Genomic DNA, 26,543 nt, shown 5'->3' with positions numbered 1-26,543 from the left:
AGAATTTTGGCAGGGTGGGTCCCAGCTTTCACCTGGTTTGTTTGGTGCAGCCATGGACCTGTGGTCTGCGTGGGGTGCTGCATGGCTTGAGAAAGCTCCCACAGCGTGTGACGGGGAGCAAATCTGTGCTGTGCAGGATGGTGCTGCTGGTGGTGGTGGGGAATGGGGACATCCCTGGGCTTCTTTTCTTGTCTCACAAATTGTGGTTGTTAGCCATGATAGGCAGCGCCGGCATACAACCCAGATATTCATTTTGCTTCTTGCAGGGGAAATTTGCAGCCCGTGCTGACTTTCCTCCTGCTGTGGCTAAGCCACCAATAGTTCCTGGAAAGGCTCATTTAAAACCACCTAGGCATGTTACAGGACTGTGTAATCTCAACTGTATCTGTGGTGTAGATATGTCCATGAAAATCCAGGGCCAGATGCTCAGCTGGTGACAGTTACTCCAATCCCTGACCCACACCAGCTCAGTAAGACCAAGGTGAGTAACAGGGACTCCTCCTTCCAGGGGGAAGGGACAGGACCCAGCACTGTTGCCAATTTGTTTTCATTACCTTGAATTTTCTGGAGTGGTGTTTCTGGTCCCTAGGACCACATGCCATGGGTATTTCTGAAGGCATGAGCCAGCACAGTAGTTACTGTGGCCTGCGTGCACTGCCCTGTGTAACCAGAAGGCTGTTGCACAGTGGAACGTATAACTAGCTCAGGGAAAGCACTGATTTAAACCATACTGGTTGAATTTAATGTCTTGTCTTTTTTTTCTCTCTGTGCTTGCAGGTCAGAAGATTCTTCACCACAGAAGTGATGTCTTAGAAACTGTAGTCCTGATCAATCCTTCATATGAAGCAGTTAGTACTGAGGTAAGTCAGTCAGAAATACTTCACTGGATGTGTCATAAAAGCTCCATTAAGTGGACAGGTTGAGAGCAGCTCCTAACTGTGGATGAAAGGACACGTTAGGAGCAAATATCATCAAAAACATCAGCCACCTGGTTGATGGAAAGAAAAAACATTTCTTCCTGGTTTCCCAGACTCCTGATAAAACATCAAAGGCATAGGACAGAAACACACCATGTATCCCAGCACTAATTTCCTCATAACACACCAAATTCCCTTTGTGAGATGAACTGAAGGCAGCTGTGGAGAAACTGCATCTGCTTTTCTTCTGCTCCTCCATTGTTTGGTAGCTCTGGATGCCTATTTTATATATGAAAAAGTGCCTGAAAAGAAACCAGGTGCCTTGAGATAAATTTAGGTCTTCGAGAAGAATTACCATCTATGTGGTGGTGACTCTAGATTGATCTATGTGATCTGTCCTTCAAAAAGCACATGACATGATCAATGGACTCTGGAGAGTGCCCCAGAAGGACTGTCGATTCCTCATGAACTCACTGGAGTAGAATCAAAGAACTGAACATGTAGCTCAAAGACAAAATTTGACAAATTTAGCTAGTGAGACTGAAGGTTGTAAAAAATAGGGATAATTACATTGCTAGCCAGTGCTGGGAAGCACTGACATAGTACAAGTTCTTTTGGGAAATGAAGTGGCTCTGCTTGCAGTACTTTGTGAAAAATCTATTTTGTTACCAACCTTAAGTGATATTAAACACAAACGGGAGGAAACACACCAAAACAAATGAAATTTCTGAAGTTTTAAATGTTTAAAAATGTTGGTAACCTCAGTTAATGACATCTCATGCACTAAAAAATTATGTGTGAAAATCTCTTACATTGTGTTAGAGGTACTTGATAAGGAACAAGGGTGTCAGCTGGGTAGCAGCTCTTAGGGTTGTCTTCAATACACTCAGGCTTTCAGAGTAAAAAGCTATAAAGGATGGGGGAGGGGAAGAGCTGAAGGAACTGCCAAAAGTAAGGAAACGCTGCTTCTGTCACTGTTGCTTGTCATTCCTTTGATGGATGACCCCATGGAAGAACATGGTCTGAGGCTGATTAAATGCCTTCTGACCCCTGGCTCTACTCCTTTGGCTCTGGAAGATGTTTGGCTAGGTTACTGTTAATTTCCTCCTGCTGGACTGTGAGAGGCAATCTTTTTTTCACTTTCATCTTGCCAGACTGGTCACAGCCAGAAGTTACAAACTGAGATTTACCTTGTCTGGCTAAGCAAGACTCTCACTGGACAAAAGCCAGAACAAGATGATAAGAAAGAGGCAGAAGAATTAAATCGGAGGTTGGAATAGGCATGCTTTGCCCATTATGGCAAATAGAAAACTTAGTTCTACATATCAAGAGATTTCCAAGTTGCATCTGGGGAGACAATGATATACCATGGAGCTCTGGCTTTCACCGGAAGAGAAACTTGAATCTATCAGCTCAGGAAAAACAAAGGCAAAAGATATTAAAACAAATTCCTGCTAATCTGGCTGGTAATAGTCGTATTGGTGGCAGTCTGAGCATCATTCTGCCCAAAGCTCCTATCGTGTTCTGTCAGCTGCCAAATACCTCACAAAAGAGAGAAGCCCAAAGGGAGAGAGGCCCCAGTTGCCCAAAGAAAACAAGTTTCTGAAAACCCCATGAGCAGTTACTTCCGTCTTAAGAACATCGCACTCCATTGCTCTAACACTCCTGCGTCTGTACCATAAGTCTTGGAAACTGCTGATCTGCTTACGCTCCTGTCTCAGTTCACACTCCGTCTTTAACTCTGTTTTGACTGAAGCTAAGTCTTGCTGTTCACTTTCTTCAAACAATTTAGGACTTCAAACAAGGGTAAAGCTGAACAGAATCATCACCTTGCAATATTTCTGTAGTGGTCTTGAAATCAGCAGACAAAATTCTGGTAATCCCTCAGGAAGCCGTGATTATACCCAGACACAGAATTTATGTGTCTCTTAAAGTTCTTTCATGTGTATCATACATTATGCTCTGTAATCTGCAAGCATTTATTTACTTCTTTTTTCTGTCATAGTTTTCGAGCTCTGTAGAACCTATTTCACCATCAATTAATAAAATAGATTGAAGGGGAATTATGTGACAGTTGCATATCAGTGATTCACAAGTCAGGAAATAATTTTGCTGTTGGAAAACCTGGTGAGTTTATACATAAGTTGGTAGACTGCCCAGAAAGAGAGAAAACATAGAAGAGGAAGCCAGTTCTTTTATGGTTTTAATACAACTAGACCAGACAAGATTTCAGCCACACATCAGCCAGCCAGCTGCACTTATCTATATTTTTTTCTGAAATAAAAATGAATACACTTGATCCAGCAAGGATATTGCTGAATTTATAACCATTTAGTGCAATTAGTGACAGACCAGCATCAGTCCTGCATTTAATTAAAGGAACTTTCTGCTGCTCAAAGTCAAGGCCACTTATTTAATAAAATAGCAATGAAGATGTGGTAGAGTTGGGATCTTCTTTCAGATAGATACTTTTCAGTGTCTCTTTTCTACTTGTACTGAAAACATGAGTTGTTCAGCAGAGATTTATGTCAAGCCTTCCTGGCTCAGCCTCCCTGTAGTGGGTGGGAATTGTTTAGAACAACTGATTGCTTAAAAATCAATATAAAAATTTGAAAGAGTGGCTTGCTAGGACAGCTGAGGTGATTACTCCATGGAGATGGAGTTTGGATGCAAAATCTACATGTGGAGTTGTTCCAGATGGACTCTGCTAATTTAGTTTAATATATGGATAGCCTTATTCTGGAATCACTATTCTGGTTTAATTTAATTCTTTCTGAAATGAGGAATTAGTGCACTTGAAATTCATACCTTACCTTAATTTGAATTGATTTTTCAGTGTTGGACAAGACTTTTGAAATATTTGCTGTATTTGGTCTGTCTGGGATGGAATTAACTTTCCCCATAGCAGCCCTCGTAGTGCTGTGCTTTGTAGTTGTAGCTAGAACAGTGTTGATAACACACCAGTGTGTTGGCTACTGCTGAGCAGTGCTCCCACAGCATCAGGGCTGTCTCTCCAACACCCCACCCCCAAAGGTCAGTTGGCTGGGGGTGGGCAAGAGGTTGGGAGGGGACAGAGCCAGGACAGCTGACCCAAACTGACTAAAGGGATATTCCAGACCATATGATGTCATGCTCAGCAATAAAAGCTAATAGAAAGGAGGAGGAGAGGGGGCATTCATTATTAAGGCATTTGTCTTCCAAAGGAACTGCTATGCATACTGAGGCTCTACTTTCCAGGAAGTGGCTGGACATTGACTGCTGATGGGAAGTAAAGAAGAAATCTTTTTGTTTCCTTTGCTTCTGCATGTGGCCTTTGCTTTTCTTTATTAAACTGCCTTTATCTCGACTGATGAGTTTTTCATCTTATTTTCTCCCCCTGTCCCGCTGAGGAGGGGAGCGATAGAGCAGCTTGGTGGGTACCAGCCAAGGTTAACCCACCACAAACACTTAAATTGTAAATAACTTCAAACTGTTCATTGTTTCACCTTCTTTTTCTAGTGAGAATTTCAAATTTGGCTTCCAAAAAGGACATGTTAACCTTGTGTTCAGCATGGTTGTTCTTAGGTGTATTCAGAGTTCTGGATGACTTGTTTTCCTTTGCTTCCACACACAGCCTTTGCTTTTCTTTGTTAAACTGCCTGTATCTTGACCAATAAGTTTTTAATCTTATTTTCTCCCCCCCATCCTGCTGAGGACGGGGAGTGAGAGAGTGGCTTGATGAGCACCTAGTGGCCAGCCACCACATTTGCAAAAAGTTTACTCAACAGTATAGAATCTTACAAAGGCTTTGTTTAGTTTTGTTCTTCAATTTACGTTGAATTCAGCCAACAGAAATATATTGAATATATGGATTTTTCTTAGCATGCAAGTAAACTTCCCCCTGGGGGGGAAATAGGAACTATTACTAGCTTTAGTGAGGGTTAAGTAAAGTAATGAGGATGAAATGTAAATGGTGGATGTGACTGTATCTGAGTGCTTGACTATGATTATGGTGAAACAGAAGCATCCTTTGACTTTGTAGATGATTCAATAGAATGACAGTCTAAATATGCCACTTTTATGTGTGATTTGTGGCTCTTACTTTTTAGCGACATTTTTGCAACTGAATGGCAAGTAATGCTGTACACTGGGAAAAGATGATCGGCCTTCCAAAAATAGTCTGACACATGTAGTTGTCCCTCATTACCATGTGGGACACAGTTGGCCAAGGCTGTCCTGATACAGTGCTGTTAAAATTCAACAAGAGTTATACAAGGAATGTATTTGATCATTGAAAATATTATTTTTTTATTCGAATTTTCTTCTCTTCTGCTCCTTTCTCTTTTTTCTCCCATGTCATTAGTTTGGTTTATTCATCAGACTTTCTCTTTAATCACTTCTTGTGCCTCCTTTTTTCCCTTTTGCTCCTTTCTTCTTGTCTTCTGTAAACAGCACTATAACTTGAAAATGTTTCGACAGTCCTGGGAGACTCTGGTGCAAAATATGTTTTAAATAAGACGAGGTAAACTGTATGTTCTCAGAGGAATGTACAAACACATGGTAACTCCCATTATTGATGTGTTTCTCTCCTTCACCTTAGGTGCGCTTAATGATCACAGATGCTGCAAGACACAAGCTCCTTGTACTAACTGGACAGTGCTTTGAAAACACAGGAGAACTCATTCTTCAGTCAGGGACCTTCTCCTTCCAGAACTTCATTGAGATCTTCACAGATCAAGAGGTGTGTTCAGAAAAGTTTCTTCCATACATTGTCATGTGATGGCACAGGTTTTTAGAAGACTAAAAATGGCCCTCTGTGTTGTTAGAGTGAGCATTAGCTAAGTAATGCTGATGCTCTTTACTCTTCATTGTAGGCTTTCAAGACATTTATTTAATTTACTTTAGTTTTGATGTAAATTGCTTAACAAAGGCATTGCTTTTTAATTGTAACTTGGAGTAACAGAAAACAAGGAACATTTTGACAATGGAAGAAGATAGTGTTGTGTTTAAAATATACACCTTGTTTATCTAAGGTGCACATACAAAGCAGTCAAATTGAATTTGACACCAGGTTCTTGCCTGGTGGCAGCTAAATAATAGGTGACATTAAATAAGACAGAGGCTATATCTGTTGGAATGGCTGTAGTTTTTTGCACCACCTACCTGCTTGGCTTCTTTACTGTAGTGTTTAAAATTTTGCTAGTGAAATCTGTAAATCTTGTGATTTTTACATACCAAAAATATAAGAATGAAGTATACCAATTTTTAATGCTGTTTCTTTCATGACTTGTTATTTTGCTGTCTTGCTTAATGTACTGCATCTGAAAGCTCCCATAGGGCAAGAACCCATAGTAAACAAGCTGTCACACTTAACTTGGCTGCTGTGTAAAATATATATTTAAATAAACTATATGGCTTCATCCCTAGGTATTTAGTTTCCAAAATTAATTAGGAGCATTTCAATGGAGTGATATTTGAAAGTTCAGCACTGAAAAAGAAAAGCTTGCACAAGCTCCAGTGTGACTTTATTGTATCCATTTGGGGATAGGCTTTTTAGCAGGGCCTGTTGCGGTAGGACAAGGGGTAATAGTTTTAAACTAAAATAGGGTAGATTTAGACTAGATTTAAGGAAGAAATCTTTTACAATGAGGGTGTTGAAGCACTGGAACAGGTTGCCCAGAGAGTTGGTAGATGCTCCATCCCTGGAAACATTCAAGGTCAGGTTGGACGGGGCTCTGAGCAACCTGATCTAGTTGAAGATGTCCCTTCTTGTTGCAGGAGGGTTGGACTAGATGACCTTTAAAGGTCCCTTCCAACCCAAATCGTTCTATGATTCTATGATCCTTTTCTCAAAGCCTCTTTGTTCAACATCTGGTTGTAGGGTTGGGGAAAGAACTGGATTCCTGATCTCTAAAACGCACGTGACACCTAAAAATCACTGTCAGTTCAGTTACTTTTCTGTGAAATAGAAAACCCGACCTTGCATCACTGGCTATTTAGCAACACATAATTGTTTTATGACTACATGCAAAACTAGGGGCAAATCCTATCATTACAGTTAGGAAGCCAAACCGTTGGCTGGAAAGCGCAGCAGTGGTGGTTGGCTATGAGTTACAGCTGCTGAGGGATTGCTGCAGTGGTGGGCGTGCAGGGTGTACTCCCATGGTCTCTGAGTAAAGCTCACTTGGCTTGTCTCTGCTGCTGGCAGCATTCTCACCAGCCAGCCAGCATGACTGTTTTAAAGTGTTTGCTTCCAGCTTATCATCTCTGAAACCCTGGGCTCCCACTGCTTCTAAAAGATTTCACAAAAGCAAAGGTCGTATTTGTCATACTGCAGTCTGTGTATGTGACATTTTTTAAAGGGTCCCATAAATGTGAAATTTTTAGGCGGTCTACAAATTGGAAAAAAGATTAGAAAAAATTTCAGTCTTTAATAATACTGATAGACCTTGGGCTGCCCAGTCCTCTGAGTTAGAGAATCATGAGTGCAGGAACAGTGACTTCCCATCTGTGGACACTGAAATTGTAAAGGATTGGTGGTATCAACTGAATGTTCATAAGTCCATATGGCTAGATGTGATTCATCTAGCAGATGTCATGGCAGGACCCCTCTCAATCTCTTGGGAGTCTGGGGAGGTCCCTGCTTACTGGAAGTTAGCCAACAGTATTCCAATTTACAAGAAGAGCATGAGGGAAGACCCAGGAAACTACAGACCTGTTAGTCTAACCACCATACCTGGAAAAATTATGGAGGAGATCATACTGGGTGTTATTGAAAGGCATTTAAAGAACAATGCAATCATCAGGCATAGTCAACATGGGTTCACAAAGGGAAAGTCCTATCTAACTAATTTGATCTCCTTCTATGATAAGGTCACTCACCTAGTGGATGAAGGGAAGGCAGTGGATGTAGCTTTTTTGGATTTTAGTAAGGCTTTTGATACTGTCCATCACAGCATCCTTCTGGACAAGTTGTCCAGCTGCGGGATGAGCAGGTTCACAGTGTGCTGGGTGAAGAACTGGCTGAAGGGCAGAGCTCAAAGGGTTGTAGTGAATGGGGCTACATCTGGCTGGTGGTCAGTCACCAGCAGTGTTCCTCAGGGATCTCAATTCTAGGGCCAGTCCTGTTCAATATTTTTATCAGTGATCTGGATGCAGGAGTTGAATGCACCACTAGCAAGTTTGCTGATGATACCAAACTGGGAGGTACTATTGACTCTCTCAAGGCACAAGAGGCCTTGCAGAGGGATCTGTATAGCTTGGAGCATTGGGCAATGATTAATGGGATGAAATTTAACAAGTCCAAATGCCGGATTCTGCATCTGGGATGGAGTAACGCTGGGCACAAGTATAGATTGTGAGAGGAGTGTCTGGAGAGCAGCCCTGCAGAAAGGGATCTGGGGGTGCTGGTTGGCAGCAGGCTCAGTATGAGTCAGCAGTGTGCCCTGGCAGCCAAGAGGGCAAACTGCAGCCTGGGGAGCATTAAACATGGTGTAACCAGCTGGTCAAGAGAGGGGATGATCCTGCCGTATTCAGGGTTGGTGCGGCCTCACCTTGAGTATGGTGTGCAGTTCTGGGCCCCACAGTTGAAGAAGGATGTGAAGGTCCTTGAATGTGTCCAAAGGAGGGCAACAAAGCTGGTGATGGGACTGGAAGGCATGTCCTGTGAGGAGCGGCTGAGGACTTTGAGCTTGTCTAGTTTAGAGAAAAGGAAGTTGAGGGGCAACCTCATTGCTTCCTGAGGAGGGGAAGTGGAGAGGGAGGTGCTGAGCTCTTCTCCCTGGAATCCAGTGACAGGACATGTGGGAATGGTTCAAAGCTGCACCAGGGGAGGTTCAGACTGGACATTAGGAAACATTTCCTTACCGAGAGGGTGGTCAAACACTGGAACAGGCTTCCTAGAGAGGTGGTCAATGCCCCAAGCCTGTTAGTGTTTAAGAGTTATTTGGACAATGCCCATTAGTAATATGCTTTCACTTTTGGTCAGCCCTGAAGTGGTCAGGCAATTGGACTAGATGATTGTTGTAGGTCCCTTACAACTGAAAAAGTCTATTCTATTCTATTCTATTCTATTCTATTCTATTCTATTCTATTCTATTCTATTCTATTCTATTCTATTCTATTCTATTCTAGGATTAGAAAAAAGTGGTTAGTGGTTTGTTAACTAGTGATTAGACGAAAGAATTCCTGTGCTGTCCTGACCCATAAGCATGTACAGTTTGATAAGTATTGTAGTAAAGTTGGTATTTCTGGTTTCTGTTCATTTTTATTTCACTGGACCAAACCTGAACTATAGTCATGGGATGTGCTTGCAAATAAGTAAATACTCTTTGAGGGATAATCTTATGATGTCGTATTCAGAAATCCATCTCTAGCTTGCAGGACTCCCTGCAGGCAATGCCTAAAAGTTGTTTTCAACTTGTCCCATGCCAGAAGTTTGAAGATGTCCCATTCCACTGCCCCTGCAACAACAGCTAGCAGAGGAAAACCTTTCTTTTTTACCTTTGTGGCCCAGGGTATGGAACAATCTTGTGTTTTCTCTGAGCAGCCAACTTGTTGTTTGCCTTCACCAGCTGTAACACCTTTAAAACTTGAGGATTCCTTGACAGATGTATCTCAGTGCTTGAAAAGATGATCAGGTTCTCAGATACATTTCTTTGCTCTCAGAGTGACTTTGAATCCAGAGGAGAATGAGCAGTTACATCTCTGTGTTATCAAATATCATAAGCAATAGAACTGTCGATATCGTTTGTGTCACCATTTGAAATGCAAATCCGTTAAAACCTTTTCTAGAGCACTCCTGATCTCGCTATTCCTAACAGATATGATCTATGTCTGGAATAATTTTTCTCCAACATTTCATTGGCCTGTGCTACCAGTGGTTTAACTGTGTCTGCATTATGTGTGCCAACTTTTAGGATCAAAGTCAGAATTTACGAGTATGAAACAGCAATCCAAATATGGTATAATATAAACTGGATAGGACTAACCCCAAACCTTGTCCCAGTATATTCATTAGCCCAGTATATTGCCATATGATTTTTTATCTAACCAGAAAATTTGCCCTATATGAGAAATGGTCCAGACTCAAGTTATGTCCTTATGCATGCAACGGACTTGGATTTATTCTTCCAGAGGAAGAAATCTTTTACTACTTTCGTCTCTCCCTAATAATGTGTTTTCAACCCTGACGAGAGACACTGCATAAAGTAGTATGCTCGAGATCCTAAATCTGTTTGAGAGCTGAGGTCTGTGCTGCCCTTCTTTTCTTATTTCTGTGGTAAACAACAGGAATGGTTCTTTTATTTTTCTTATCTTTCATCCTTTTCTGCTTTTACTCCTTTTATTTTGTTTTGCTTTGTTTTTTTCTTTGCTCTTTTTCAGACAAAGCCATGTCTGACACAGTGGTGAGATTTATTTATACTCTTAACAAATGGTTTGAATACAAAGTAAGGCCAACAAAGAAAGATAGAAAATATGTATTTTCTGCTTTATTTAGGTATTGGCTGGATTATTTTTGTTTAGATAACAGCCACTGTATCTTTGTTGCATTTTATTTTTGGTAAATCCTGAAAATAAATTATGTAATACAAAGAAAGGAAGCGAGACATACACACACAGAGGCCCACAGAGATCTACTGCAATCAAACATCATTATTTTTTTATATATCCATTTTTTCTGCTGATTCGGCTTGTGGTCCAAGACTTTCAAATTATTCAGCTGTAGCCTAATCTATATCATCTTTATGAAAACTGAACCTATAGCTTGAACTAACAAGAAAGCTGTGGTATTTTGCATGATACTGTGTTGGCATATTTTGTACTGACATTTTATGTCTGAATTACTTCTTTAAAGTTTACATAATTTGGTGGTCTCTTTATTAACCACAAATAGAACAGAAATGGGCTACATTTAACCTAATTTCCTGTTAAAAAAAAAAAAAGTTAAATGAAAGTCTCTGTGGAACTGGGAGGAGGTATAAAATACATCATACTGTTTCATGTTTCTTTGTGTACTAATCTGGAACCACCAAATATTGTTTTTTAATTCAGACTGGAACAGAAAAATAGCTCTTCATACTATGGCATAAAACTTTTTGGATTTTGTGCCATTATTTCAGTAGCTGATTTTGGTACTGGCATGTTATCAAACACTGTCAAAATTAATGGAGTTCTAGATTTTCACTTGTGGTCCATGAGCTTGCAACCAAAATAATGACAAGAGCATTTTTAACCTTAACACTTCTTTCTGGCTCTTCCTTTAGCCCTGAGTTTATATTTTTATTTATAAAACTACATATATATATAAAAAGCATTATAAATATATCATATATTGCATAATATCATAGAATCATTGGATGGGTTGGGTTGAATAGGACCTGAAAGTTCCAACCCTCCTACCATGGGCAGGGACACCTTCCACTAGACCAGGTTGCTCAAAGCCCCGTCCAACCTGGCCTTGAACACTTCCAGGGACGGGGCACCCACAACTTGTCTGGGCAACCTGTGCCAGTGCCTTGCCACCCTCACAGTAAAGAATTTATTCCTAAATCTACCCTCTTTCAGTTTAAAACCATTACCCCTCGTCCTATCACTGTCTTTCCTGTAGGCCCCCTTTAAGTACTGGGAGGCCGCTCTAAGGTCTCCCTGGAGCCTTCTCTTCTCCAGGCTGAACAACCCCAACTCAGCCTGTACTCATAAGGGAGGTGCTCCAGCCCCCCTGATCATCTTCATGGCCTCTTCTGGACCCACTTGAGCAGGTCATTGTCCTTATGTTGGAGGCCCCAGAGGTGGACATAGTACTCTAGGTGGGGTCTCACAATAGCAGAGTAGGGGGGGAGAATCACCTCCCTCAACCTGCTAGCCACACTTCTCTTGATGCAGCCCAGGATACGGTTGGCTTTCTGGGCTGTGAGTGCACATTGCTGGCTCATAGTCAGTTTTCCATCCACCAGTACCCCCAAATCCTTCTCCTTAGGGCTGCTCTCAAGCCACTCATCACCCAACCTGTATTTGTGCTTGGGATTGCCTCAACCTATGTGCAAGACCTTGCACTTAGACTTGTTGAACTTCATGAGTTCTGCATGGGCCAACCTCTCAAGCCTGTCTAGGTCCCTCTGGATGGCATCTCTTCCCTCCAGCATGTTGACCGCATCACACAGCTTGGTGTCGTCGGCAAACTTGCTGAGGGTGCGCTCAATCCCACTGTCTATGTCCCCAACAAAGATATTAAACAGCACTGGTCCCAATAATGACCCCTGAGGCATGCCACTCATCACCACTCTCCACTTGGACATTGAGCTGCTGACCGCAACTCCTTGAGTGCGCCCATCCAGTCAATTCCTGATCCATCAAGTGGTCCGTCCATTAAATCCCTGTGTCTCCAATTTGGAGACAAGGATGTCGTGCAGGACAGTGTCAAATGCTCTGCACAAGTCCAGGTAGATGACGTCAGTTGCTCTTCCCTCATCCACCAACGCTGTAACCCCATTGTAGATGGCCACCAAATTTGTCAAGGATGATTTGCCCTTAGTGAAGCCATGTTGGCTGTCACCAATAACCTCCTTATTTTCCATGTGCCCTAGCATAGTTTCCAGGAGGAAGTGCTCCATGATCATACTGGGCACAGAGGTAAGACTGACTGGCCTGCAATTCCCTGGGTCCTCTTTATTTCCCTTTTTAAAAATGGGGATTATGTTTCCCCTTTCTCAGTCAACGGGAAATTTACTGGACTGCCACAACTTCTCAAATATGATGGATAGTGGATTAGCCACTTCATCCGCCAGTTCCCTCGGGACCTGCGGATGTATCTCAATCATTTCCCATGGACTTGTGCACCTTCAGGTTCCTTAGATGATCTTCTCCTACAGTGGGCAGTTCTTCATTCTCCTAGTCCCTGCCCTTGCCTTCTGAGACTTGGGTAGTATGGCTGGAGCCCTTGCCGGTGAAGCCTGAGGCAGAAAGGTCATTGAATACCTCAGCCTTCTCAATGTCCCGGGTAACCAGGTCTCCCATTTCCTTCCAGAGAGGTCCCACGTTTTCACTAGTCTTCGTTTTATCACCGATGTACCTACAGAAGCTTTTCTTTTTGCACTTGACGTGCTGGAGCATGTCCGAAGAAGAGCAGTGAAGCTGGTGAAGGGCCTAGAGAACAAGTCTTATGAGGAGCAGCTGAGGGAACTGGGGTTGTTTAGCTTGGAAAAAAGGAGGCTGAAGGGAGACCTTATTGCTCTTTGCAACTACCTGAAAGGAGGTTGTAGTGAGGTGGGTGTTGGTTTCTTTTCCCAAGTAACAAGTGATAGGATGAGAGGAAATGGCCTCAAGTTGTGCCAGGGGAGATTTAGATTGGCTATTAGGACAACTTTCTTCACTGAAAGGGTTGTCAAGCACTGGAACAGGCTGCCCAAGGAAGTGGTTGAGTCATGATCCCTGGAGATATTTAAAAGATGTGTAGATGTGGCATTTAGGGACATGGTTTAGTGGTGGACTTTGCAGTGTTAGGTTAATGGTTGGACTCAATGATCTTAAAGGTCTTTTCCAACCTAAATGATTCTATGATTGATTGATCGTCCCTGGCCAGATTTAATTCTCTCAGGGCTTTGGCCTTCCTAACCTGATCCCTGGCTGCTTGGACAATTTCTCTGTATCCCTCCCAGGATGCCTGTCCTTGCTTCCACCCTCTGTAGGATTCCTTTTTGTGTTTGAGCTTGTCCAGGAGCTACTTGTTCATGCATGCAGGCCTCCTGGTGTTCTTACCTGACTTCCTCTTTGTCAGGATGAATCGCTCCTGAGCTTGGAGGAGGTGATCCTTGAATATCAACCAACTTTCCTGGGACCCTCTTTCCTCCAGGGCTTTATCCCATGTTACTCTGCCAAATAGATCGCTGAAGAGGCCAAAGTCTGCTCTCCTGAAGTCCACGGTAGGGAGCTTGCTGTGCACCCTCTTTGCCATCTTAAGGATCTTGAACTCCGCCATTTCATGATCACTGCAGCCAAGGCTGCCCTTGAGCTTCACACTCCCCACCAGCCCCTCCTTGTTGGTGAGAACAAGGTCCAGCATAGCACTTCTCATTGGCTCCTCTATCACTTGGAGAAGGAAGTTATCATCAGTGAAATAATATGTATTGATATATTTATATATGTTTTGTGGTTTAACCTCAGCTGGCAACTAAGCCTCACACAGCCACTTCCTCACTTCCCTACAGTGGGAGGGGAGAGACAATTGGAAGAGTAAAAGTGAGAAAAAGACAGTTTAATTGGGAAAGCAAAAGTCACGCACGCAAGCAAAGCAAAACAAGGAATTCATTCACCACTTCCCATTGGCAGACAGTTGTTTAGCCATCTCCAGGAAAGCAGGGCTCCATTATGTGTAATAGTGAGAAGACAAACGCCATAACTTTAAATGTCCCCCCTTCCTCCTCCTTCCCCCAGCTTTATATGTTGAGTATGATGTCATATGGTCTGGGATATCTCTTAGGTCAGTCCTGCCTGTGTCCCCTCCAAACTTCTTGTGCACCCCCAGCCCACTTGCTGCTGGGGTGGCGTGAGGAGCAGAAAAGGCCTTGACTCTGTAAGCAGTGCTCAGCAATAAGAAAAACATTCCTGTATTATCAACACTGCTTCCAGCACAAATCCAAAACATGGGCCCATACTAGCTACTATAAAGAAATGTAACCATCCTAGCCAAAATGAGCACAGCAGAGCATATATAAATATATGTATCTTACAATCTCACAAATACAAAACTTGCAACTGTTTGGATTTTTGTTGCAATGAATAATGTCTTAGTGTTCTGGAAAACTGTCCTGCAGTCTGGGAGTCAGGAGTCAGCCTGCAGAAAGAACTGTAGTAATGATGGTGTTGTGGAATACATCCTGTATGAGGAGGGGGTGAGGAAGGCAGCTGCCCTGGGAGGATGCTGGCCTCCTCTGGGCTGCAGTTATTCTCTGCCTGTTAAGAGGATGTGCTGTTTCCTTTAGATATTTGGATGGCTCTTCTGGATGGGCAGGGGCAGCAGATAGTGGCAGCTCTGATAGTGGCAGCTCTGGCATCGTTAGCCTCATGGCCCTCATCCCCTCTAAATATAAAAGCTTGTACCATCCTCCTATATAGAATGGAGGAGGGAAGGGGGAACCTTGGGGTACTTTCCTCCTTTGGGCAATGAGGAAGGCACCTTTCCGTATAAGCTGCTCCTTTGTATTTAAAAACATACAGTAGTAAACTAAATGTGCTAACATATTTCTTTAGCTTCTAGGATGTGTACTCAACAGTGCAGAAGCAAATGGAAAAGGTTTTATCTATCTGATCAGGAAATATGTTCTGACATTAATTGTCATTAAAAAACAAATTTACATGCATCTTGTTGTATTTTTGTTTTACAATCCTAGATTGGTGAACTGTTGAGCACCACACACCCTGCCAACAAAGCCAGCTTAACTCTTTTCCACCCTGAGGAAGGAGACTGGAAAAATTCCAATCTTGACAGACACAATCTTCAAGATTTTATTAACATTAAACTCAACTCAGCTTCCATATTGCCCGAAATGGAAGGACTCTCTGAATTCACAGAGTATCTGTCAGAATCAGTAGAAATGCCATCACCCTTTGACATTTTGGAACCTCCAACTTCAGGAGGCTTCTTGAAACTCTCCAAACCCTGCTGTTATATTTTCCCGGGTGGAAGAGGGGACTCTGCATTGTTTGCAGTGAATGGATTCAACATGCTTATCAATGGAGGATCTCAAAGAAAATCTTGCTTTTGGAAACTTATCCGGCACTTGGACAGGGTAGATTCCATTCTACTCACTCACATTGGAGATGATAATCTGCCAGGAATCAATAGCATGCTTCAGTGAAAGATAGCTGAATTAGAAGAGGAACAGTCCCAAGGGTCTACTACCAACAGTGACTGGATGAAAAATCTGATCTCACCTGATTTAGGAGTTGTATTCCTTAATGTACCTGAGAACCTGAAGAACCTGGATCCTAACTTTAGAGTAAAAAGAAGTGTAGAAGAAGCTTGTTTTACTCTCCAATATTTAAATAAATTGTCTATGAAACCAGAACCTCTTTTCAGAAATGTAGGAAATACCATTGACCCCATCATTTTATTTCAGAAAATGGGAGTTGGCAAACTTGAGATGTATGTGCTTAATCCTGTCAAAAATAGCAAAGAGATGCAATATTTTATGCAACAGTGGAGTGGTACTAGCAAAGATAAAGCTGAATTTCTGCTACCAAATGGCCAAGAACTAGACATTCCATTATCCTATTTCACCTCTGTCTCATCCCTGGTTGTGTGGCATCCAGCTAATCCTGCAGAAAAAATAATCCGAGTTCTGTTTCCTGGGAACAGCACCCAATATAATATTCTAGAAGGACTAGAAAAACTCAGACACTTAGATTTCCTTAAACAACCAGTGGTTACACAAAAAGACCTAACTGGGAACATTGCTAGTCCAGCTGTGAAACAAGCAAAGTTGAAACAACGAACAGACAGCAAGGAGAGTCTGAAGCCTGCTGCAAAGACACCAAGCAAGCCTGTCAGAAAGGAATCTAAAGAAGAAACACTGGAGCCTGCAAAGCCTAGTCCAGCACTGGAAAAGCTTCAGAAATTGGAAAGCAAAGAAAAGGTTCCTGTTAAAAAAGAGAAACCAGCAAAAATGGAGACCAAACCTATAGTGGCAGAAAAAGACGTAACAAGTAAAGAAGAGCAATTAGTAAAATCTGAAACTACTGAAAAACAAGCTACAGATGTAAAACCAAAAGTGGCAAAGGAGAAGCCAGTGAAAAAAGAAGTAAGAGCAAAACCTGAAGAAAAGAAAGAGGAAAAAGAAAAAACAAAGAAAGAGGTTTCTAAAAAAGAGGAGAAAATACCCATCAAAAAAGAGGAAAAACCCAAAAAAGAAGAGATCAAGCAAGAAGTTAAAAAAGACGTGAAAAAGGAAGAGAAGAAGGAAACTAAGAAGGAAGTAAAGAAAGAAGCTCCACCAAAGGAATTTAAAAAAGAAGGTAAAAAAGAAGACAAGAAGGAAATTAAGAAGGAAGAAAAAGAAGCCAAAAAGGACATCAAAAAGGTTCCTAAAGAAACAAAGAAGACAGCTGGTCCTTCAGCTGAAGTAAAAAAGCCAGCAGCAAAGCCTAAACCACAAAAGGAGGAACCTGCTAAAAAAGAAGCAGTACCTGCTGGAAAGCCAAAGGAAAAAGGAAAAATTAAGACTGCGAAGGAGATCGAATCCAGTGGAGTGCAAGCTGCCCTTGTAGCAGTTGGAGCCACTGCCACAACTGTAGCAGCTGCAGAAATCACATCTAGTGGAAAAGAACTTGAAGTGGAGAGATCCCTTATGTCTTCACCAGAGGATTTAACAAAGGATTTTGAGGAATTAAAAGCTGAAGAAGTAGAAACAATAAAAGAAAAAAACCCTCAAGATGCACTTATAGAGGATGAACTGAAACTCACTGGCACAGAACAAAAAGAGGCCTTTGAAGTCCAAAAAGAAAAATTAGATCATGAAGGACCTACTGAGTCCTCTGATGAAGGCATAACTACCACAGAGGCTGAGGGTGAGTGTGAACAAACACCCGAAGAATTGGAACCTGTGGAAAAGCACAGGGTTGATGACAATGAAAAGTTTGAAGATGAGGGAACTGGCTTGGAAGAATCATATGAAGCAGGAGATTATGAGGAAAAGGGAGAGACAGAAGAAGCTGAAGAACGAGGTGAAGATGAAGAAGTAAAGACACCACTGAACACCACAAAACTATATATGGAGGAAGCAAGAAAAATGGAAGATAGTTCAGAAGAAATAATGGCTGAAGCAGATGCTAACATTAGAGCCGAAAAATATATTGAAAAGGCAGATGATGAGGCATCAGATGAATGGGCTGAGGAAGACAGGGAAGAAGCAGTAGAAAAGGCAGAAACTGAAGAAACTGGAGAAGAGGAGGAAGACAAAGCAGAAGACATCAGAGATGAAGAGGAGACTGAAAAAATAGAAGCCGAAGAAGATTATGTGATGGCTGTGGTAGACAAAGCTGCAGAAGCTGGTAAAGTTGAAGATAAATATGGCCTACTCATAATTATACCAACAAAATGCTCAGAACCTCAGTCTCCAGCAGTTGAACTGGCCTCTTCTATCCATGATGAAACATTACCTGGTGGTTCAGAAAGTGAAGCCACTGTTTCTGATGAAGAAGATAGAGAAGATCAACCTGAGGAATTCACTGCTACTTCAGGTTATACACAGTCTACCATCGAAATATCCAGTGAACCAACTCCAATGGATGAAATGTCTACGCCGCGGGATATCATGAGTGATGAAATTAACAATGAGGAAAGTGAATCACCTTCTCAAGAGTATATGAACATTACCAAGTATGAGACATCACTGTACTCTCAAGAATTTGCTAGATCTAAACTTTCTCCGCTTCAGGATGCTTTTAATGGATTATCAGAAGGATCCAAAACAGAGGCCACAGAAGGTAAAGACTATAACGCCTCAGCTTCTACCATCTCACCGCCTTCTTCATTAGAGGAAGACAAATTCTGCAAATCTTCATTCCAAGATATATATTGGCAAAAAGGAAGTGAAAACCAAGGCACTGCCAAATTAGAAATCAAAGAACCCTATCCAGAAGATGGTGGAAAACATAGTCCAGCCAAGAGTCCAGCTGAGAGTTTGTCCCCTCCATCACCCATTGCCAAAACACCACTGAGTGAACGTAGTGTGAACTTTTCACTCACTCCCAATGAGATCAGGGTCTCGGCTGAGCCTTTCCCCATTGCTACATTGCCTGATGTATATCAAGAAGTTGCCGAAGAGCACTGTGCAAGCCCTGAAGATAAAACGTTAGAAGTAGCATCTCCCCCACAGTCTGCTGCTGGTAGTGCTGGCCACACACCTTATTATCAGTCTCCCACTGATGAAAAATCCAGTCAGCTTCCCTCTGAAACCAGTGAAAAATCAACAGAAGCTCCTGTTAGCTTTGAACTCAGTGAAGTCAAAGATGAGTCTGCAAAACCCAGAATAAGCCCTATGGATGAGCCTGTGCCAGATTCAGAATCTCCTATTGAAAAGGTTCTCTCACCTCTACGGAGTCCACCACTGATAGGTATGGAGACCACTTATGACACATTTTTGAGCGCTGATGTAAAGTCTTCCACCAGAGATTATGCAAGTCCTTCTGAGGGGAAACCTGAAAAAGAAAAATCACCTGTTCGGATGAGCCCAGCTTCTGAAGCCATCTCTGTGGGCTTTTTCCAAGAAAAACAAGATGAAAAAAGCATGGAGTTTATGGTAATTAAGGAAGGCTTCAGCCTAGAAAGGAAAATGGAGGATACAGAACCCAGCAGCTCACAGTCTTCACTGGTCTTGGATGAGCGGAAGTTAGCAGGTGATCTCTCACCTATTCAAATAGGTATCAGTCAGTTCAGTTTCTTAAAAGAAGATACCAAAATGTCAATTTCTGAAGGCACTGTTTCTGACAAGTCTGCAACTCCAGTTGATGAGGTTGCAGCAGAAGACACCTGTTCCCATATAGAAGGAGTAGTTTCTGTCTCTACAGCATCTGTTGCTACTACTTCATTTCCAGAACCAACTACTGATGATGTATCTCCTTCTTTGCATGCTGAGGTTGGATCTCCCCACTCTACTGAAGTTGATGATTCCCTTTCAGTGTCAGTTGTACAAACACCAACAATGTTTCAGGAAACAGACATGTCTCCATCTAAGGAAGAGTGCCCGAGGCCCATGTCAATTTCTCCACCAGATTTCTCACCTAAAATCACAAAATCAAGAACCCCAGTGCACGATCACAGATCTCCTGAGCAGTCAACTATGTCAGTAGAATTTGGTCAGGAGTCCCCTGAGCAGTCTTTAGTAATGGACTTTAGCAGGCAATCTCCAGACTATCCTACTGTAGGCACTAGTATACACCATATATCTGAAAATGGACTGACAGAAGTAGATTATAGCCCTTCAGATATACAGGAGCCTATTTTTGCACAGAAGATTTCCCCTGTGGATCAGTCATCTTACTCTCAGGAGAAGGATATTTCCGAAATTATTTCAGTTTCTCAAATTGAAGCTTCATCCTCAACTTCATCAGCTCATACACCTTCCCAGTTAACTTCACCACTGCCAGAAGAAACTTTTTCAAGTGCGGTTCCACCCAGAGATATGTCACTACATTCTTCTTTTACCTCAGAAAAGGTGCAGAGCCTAGGAGAAAAGCTGTCACCAAAGTCTGACCTATCTCCATTAACTCCAAGGGATTCTTCTCCTTTGTGCTCTCCTAGTTTTCCAGATTCACCTCCTGCAGTCACAGAAGTGGTGTCAGCTAGTCACACATCTTTGTTGTCACTGCAAGTGTCCTCTGTCAAAGCATTTGGTTACCAGGAACCCCTAACAAAGCACAGTCCAGAACTTTTAATCAGCCCAGAAAAAGAAGATTCAGAGAAAAGCAGCAGGTCACCAGAAGAACTTAGTTATTCTTACAAGGCCACAGAGAAAACTACTAGGTCACCAGAGGATATTAGCTATTCCTATGAGGCAGTTGCAAAATCTATATCACCTGAGGTCACGGATTATTCTTATGAGATGACAGGGAAAATCATACGGTCACTAGGAGTCACAGATTATTCCTATGAGAGAATTGGGAAAGCTACCAGATCAACTGATGCTATGGATTACTCCTATGAGACAACAGGGAAAGCCACCAGCTCACCTGAAGCCACAAATTACTCATTTGAGACAACTGGGAAAACCACCAGGTCATCCAAAGCTACTAGCTATTCCTATGAAGCAAGGGCACATTTTACTCCAGGAAAGTCATTAGCAGAATCCCGTCAAGATGTTGACTTATGCCTTGTGTCCTCCTGCGAATATAAACATCCTAAAACTGAACTTTCACCCTCATTTATCAACCCAAATCCCCTTGAGTGGTTTGCAAGTGAGGAACAGTCTCAAGATCAAGAGAAGCCATTAACTCAATCTGGGGGAGCCCAGCCATCTTCTGGGGGAAAGCAGCAAGGGTGGCAGTGTGACGAAACCCCTCCCACATCCATGAGTGAGTCTGCCCCATCTCAGACTGATTCGGATGTTCCCCCTGAGACTGAGGAATGCCCTTCCATCACTGCAGATGCTAACATTGACTCAGAAGATGAGTCAGAAACCATTCCGACAGACAAGACAATTACATATAAACAAATTGACCCACCACCTGTCCCGATGCAGGATCACAGCCCTTCCCCTAGGCACCCTGATGTCTCCATGGTTGATCCAGAGACTTTGCCCACTGATCAGAATTTGGGTAAACCTTTGAAGAAGGACCTCAAAGAAAAGACAAAGACAAAAAAGCAGGGTACTAAGACCAAGTTGTCTTCTCCTGTTAAAAAAAGTGATGGTAAATCAAAACAAGGGGCTTCACCAAAACCAGCTGTAAAAGAATCTTTAGACAAAATTTCCAAAACAGCTTCTCCAAAAAAGAAGGAGTCTGTGGAGAAGGCAACCAAAAATATCTCTAATCCAGAAGTAAAGTCTCGAGTGGAAGAGAAAGATAAGGACACCAAGAATGCAGCAAATACAACGTCCAAGTCAGCAAAGACTGAAACCACAGGTAAAGACAGATAGGAGTTCCCTAATGTTAAGATTTTCTTAGTTGTTGCAGTGAAGTTAGGTTGCCTTTATATCAGTTGAGAATGTGGTTTGTAGCAAACCCCCAATGTCCATGTTTTAAATATAAATCTGTGTGTTAAGGCCACATCTAAATGAATGAAATTCACTGAGTTAACTTTTGCAGTCTGAGAAACTTGATGTGTCAGTTTGCTCAGATGTAAAGAATTAGAGTGCATCAAATATAAAGAACTTAATACTATCTGTTTGAATTGTTAACCAACTAATAAAATTAAAAGTACCACCTTTGTAGGTGAAGTGAAATCAGTAGTAAAGTGAACCACTTCATTCATTGAAAAAATCATGTAGGCACAATGCTCTTAACATGAAATAATGCAAATTAATATTGCGAAAGGCAAAGGTACTATCAGACATTGGATGCTTTTATTACTTTGCTAGATTAATTTTCAAAAGAGTATTTAAAAAAATGATAACAGTAGTAAGAGCACTTTCAGTGAGCTGAGCATGTATATCACATAATCCAGTTAAAGTCTTATGCCATCAATGATGACTAAACATACAGAAAATTAATGTAATTTTGAATGACGGTTGTGTATTCTAAGTAGTAATAAAATATGAATTAGATTACTGAAGGAGGCATTGTGCTAGTATGTTGTTTCTGGCAGATCTTGTTAGAGTGTTTTGGGGATATTTTGATTTTGCTGTTGTCAGGACTGATGTTCTATTGAAAGCTTTTTACAAGGAGCAGGTCTAGGATTTAGTACAAGCAAACCAGCATTCAGCTATCTGTAGCTTCCCCATTTTAAGTGGTCTTCTGTTCCTTTCTTACAGCATCATTTGTATGTCTCAGATGCTTTTCAAAGCAGCAGTACAGTTCCTCATGCTGTACATTTCTCCAGCACTTTAGCTTTATATTAGATTCTTCTTCCTTGAAAGCATACTTTTCAGGTATACACTAGAGCTGAAGACAAGGCTCTATTTGATAATGACATTTAAGTGTAAAATGTAATGTCTAATATTTTATCCATTGTTAGTATCCACAGTTCAGAAAGATGTATCACAGATTTTTTATGATGAAAGATGATAAAAGATTTTGTATCATAACCAATAGTTAAAAACTATAATTCAGGAAATATCATATTATGATGCTTATTTGGCATATCGCCCTATGATGAACAGCAGGTCACACTAGACAATTGTATTGGACTTGCCTGGCTTTATAATATGTGATCCTAAATCTGATTGAGTATCTGATTGAGTATCTGATTGAGCGTATTGCTCAGATAACTTAGTTTACCAAACTTCATCCTCTGTAACATCATGAGAAGGCCAGTAAAACATAAATGGTGATCATCTAGATACAATTACTGGTTGAATCCTGATTGTCAGTTCACACCGTGATCCAGTGTGTAGCAAAAGCAGCTTTGATAGTATTTTTAATGTGTTTAAACTTTGAACTTCCTTTTGACTGAACCTCTTCTTAGAACAGATACTACACTATGTATAGCAGCAAAAACATGCTTCCCTATACTTTTTGTGATAAGTGGCTAGTTTGTGTATGCAAATAAGGATCCAGCAGACAAACAAACACTTGTTCTCAGTTTCCTGAAGTAATTGCTTTAGGAGGTTTCTCTGTTCTCCCAAGTTCCTCTTTGCCCCATTTCCTGCTCACATGTAGTAGCTTCCTGATGCACCTGTAAGACAGTCTGAGCATGTCAACAGCTACTATGTCTTCATATGTGCTGATACCCCAAATCTCAGGACCACTTTCTGCATGGCTCCCTGTGTGACCCTAGCTTTTATAATCATGCATACCAAAGACTTTCAAAAAGCTGTACTTCTTAAATTGGAAAATAATACTGCCTTTTATTGAATGGTAATTCAGTAATCACAGCCCTGTGTAGTAATTGTTGGATAATAGTATATTACTGGGAAAGGTTCAGTCAAATGTTGGTTATGTAGTAGTGAGTTTTTATTGTATGGAATAGTTAGTTACTTTTATTCCATTTTTTTCCTCCCAGTACACTTGTAATTTGCATACAACAAAGCTGGAACGTATCATTAGATGTAGGAGGGTAATGCCATAATTGTTTCAGGGGACACAGAAGTACAATCGTAGCTATGTAATGCTTAACCAACACTAGCAATTTTAAGAATATAATCTCAGCGGTTATAATGGTAATTAATAAATGCATGTTTTTAACCAGACTGAGATATATTCTTTTGTTGTTTGATTTCCAAAGGACCTGGGAATAATAAATCAGCAAAATCTACAGCAGTGCCTCCAGGACCTCCGGTGTATTTGGATCTGGTGTACATTCCCAATCACAGCAATAGCAAGAACGTTGATGTTGAGTTTTTCAAGAGGGTGCGGTCATCCTACTACGTGGTGAGCGGAAACGATTCTGCAGCTGAGGAGCCAAGCAGGGCTGTTCTGGACTCCCTGCTGGAGGGCAAGGCCCAGTGGGAGAGTAACATGCAGGTAGGCTCTTCACTCGTATTTCTACCTAGAAATTTAATCTTCTCTGGGAAGCAACTACAGGAAGTCAGAGCGCCTCTGGAGTGGGCGGTGGCTGCTGGGGACAGGAGTTCCCAGCCTGGGCACCTTGTTTCACCAGTGATGTGAGAGGACACCCAAGTGAAGCACAGAGCTGCACCATACTCATCTGCTCCCCCATTTCTGGCCCTTCTGACCTGTCTGGAGAATAAAACAGTTGGGAACTGGTTTATAGGGACATTTGGCTATTTCGTCTCGTTACTATACCAGATATGATCCAAATTTGAAAATCTTGTGGTTTGTAAGTAGGAAAGAAAAGTGAATGTTTCATGGCTTATATGGTAATCACGTACACTTAGAAACTTCGTGTGCCTTTCCAACATGACAAATAAGTAAACAAAGTATCTGGCCATAATCTGAAGAGCTGTCAGTGCAGACTACAGACCGCTACTTCTCTGGAAAGTTGCATCTCAACACCTTAGAGAACCAGGGTTTTATTCTGATAAAGTGCTTCTTTACAGTAATTTTATCTTATCTACGTATTTGTTTATTTCCTTTTATCCGTCCACTCTTTCCAAAAGGGAATCATACTTGTTGACCAGGACTTCTTACAAAGATATTTTTCTTATCAGTTGTTTCTGTTGTCCATTCCTCAGGAGTTCTGTTTTTTCTTGCAGGTGACCTTAATCCCAACCCATGACTCAGAAGTGATGAGGGAATGGTACCAAGAGACCCATGAGAAACAGCAGGACCTCAACATCATGGTTTTGGCAAGCAGCAGCACTGTTGTTATGCAAGATGAATCTTTTCCCGCATGCAAGATTGAACTGTAAGAACAAGACCACGCGCCACAAGATTTGTTTCCAGAAATTCTTCAGTTCGTAAACACCTTTTCTAAAAATTCAACCCATCTATTTCAACTGCTGAACTGTATACCTGCAAAATGTTATACTGTATCACAGTGATGCAAGTCACTAATATTTTTCAGTCTTTGCTGATTGCTGAGGGAAATAACAGCATTCCCGTAGTAGGATTCAAATTACTGCGAAAATACAGATCCAGTTTCATCTCTGCTGAACATTTGGAAACCATGTACTCACAACCCCAACTGACTTCTGCCCTCTAAAGAAACACAGAGAGAAAGAGAGAGAGGGGTAAGAGGAGAAAGTAATAAATAATTAGATCTCCAGTAGTCTCATGGCAATAGCTGTATCACTTACTGCAGTTTGTTTATGCACTCACATAAAAAGGAGGTTTTAAGTTTTTATCAATCTGAGCTGTCACAAAGGAGGTCCTTACTTTATAGAGTTAAGTTAACTGGAAATAAGAAGCAGCAGAATGTGGCTAGGAAGGGATGTACAACCTAAACACTCATTAGCAGTTTTTCACTTTAATTTGAACTCCGCATACTGACATACCATAACAATCATAGGCCAAATATGCACGTAGTCTGAACCTCATTCAGAATTCTAAAACCTTTCTTTCAACATGCAGAATTGTTGGCCTAAGGCATGCTCCCAGTAAAAATCTACTCACTCCAGTCAGAACTGACCAGTCCACATGCTTAAACACCCATGTCCACTGTCAACTAACTGAAGCAAAATACCAAAGCAGTTGGGAGTACATACAGTAGACAATTTGCCTTAGAAAGTGACTTGAATGTACAAAGAAACTTGATGCACTTATTCGTTAATCTTGAGACATCAGATTTCTAAAACATCCGTGTATGATCATAGTTACACCAGTACAGAAGTGTGAGTGTGCATGTGTGGTACTAGAAACCTATCTGACTGGTTAAACAGCTTGGTGTTATGAATTACGCATGTTAGTTCTGTGAACAATTCATTGATGCACCAGGATAGCTCAACAAGGCAAGATGAGCATTTTTTTGAAAGCTTCTTTTGTACTGTGAAAGCAAGATTGAAGTGGTGTCCAGTATCAGAGTTGCAAAACTTAGTGAAACATTCAGGATGATGAAAAAGGTTACCTGCAAGTCTGTACAGTATTCAACCTTCCTTTGTCTTACCTTATTTTATTTGTTTCATTTAAGAGTAAATATGGGAACAAATGTACAGAAACCTTTTTATTTTAGTGCTGCATGAAGTTTTAATTGATTTTTAACAAAGGTTTTCATTTGCAGGAAAACGCAAAGAAAAATTTTTCAGGTGAAGGCAATTTTTTTAGTGGTTTTGTAAGATAAATTAATAATGTTTAAGGTTCTAGGGAGAATGGATATTGAGGTAAGGTTTATTGAAAATAATCAACTGCCAATACCTTTTTGGTGGCTGGGGGGAAGGGGCACCCTAGTGGTAAAACTAACCTATTGATGATGACAGAAAATGGGATTTGAAATGTTGATTGCCTAATATTTACTAGGGTGTGACCTACATTCTTAATCCTCACAAGATTGTGAAAAAAGATAGAATAAGCAATAAGCTAAAATAAGTCCCCTTTCCTTTCCTTTCCTTTCCTTTCCTTTCCTTTCCTTTCCTTTCCTTTCCTTTCCTTTCCTTTCCT

At 41.3% G+C, this 26,543-nt stretch overlaps 1 protein-coding gene across 1 annotated transcript; it reads left to right on the top strand.

Annotated features, from left to right (window-relative positions):
* Positions 1–785: 785 nt before the first annotated feature.
* LOC141917700 (microtubule-associated protein 1B-like) lies at positions 786–26,543 on the top strand. The gene is given in 5 exon segments (XM_074811095.1): positions 786–860; positions 5,497–5,637; positions 15,284–21,512; positions 23,773–24,011; positions 24,704–26,543. Coding segments are annotated over 4 exon segments (6,756 nt in total). The 5' UTR covers positions 786–860; positions 5,497–5,505; the 3' UTR covers positions 24,860–26,543.

Source organism: Strix aluco, chromosome W, assembly GCF_031877795.1.
Source record: "Strix aluco isolate bStrAlu1 chromosome W, bStrAlu1.hap1, whole genome shotgun sequence".
In the NCBI taxonomy this organism is placed as follows: Eukaryota; Metazoa; Chordata; class Aves; order Strigiformes; family Strigidae; genus Strix; species Strix aluco.
Note: the sequence above shows the minus strand (reverse complement) of the source record. Positions and strands in the feature narration are given on the sequence as shown.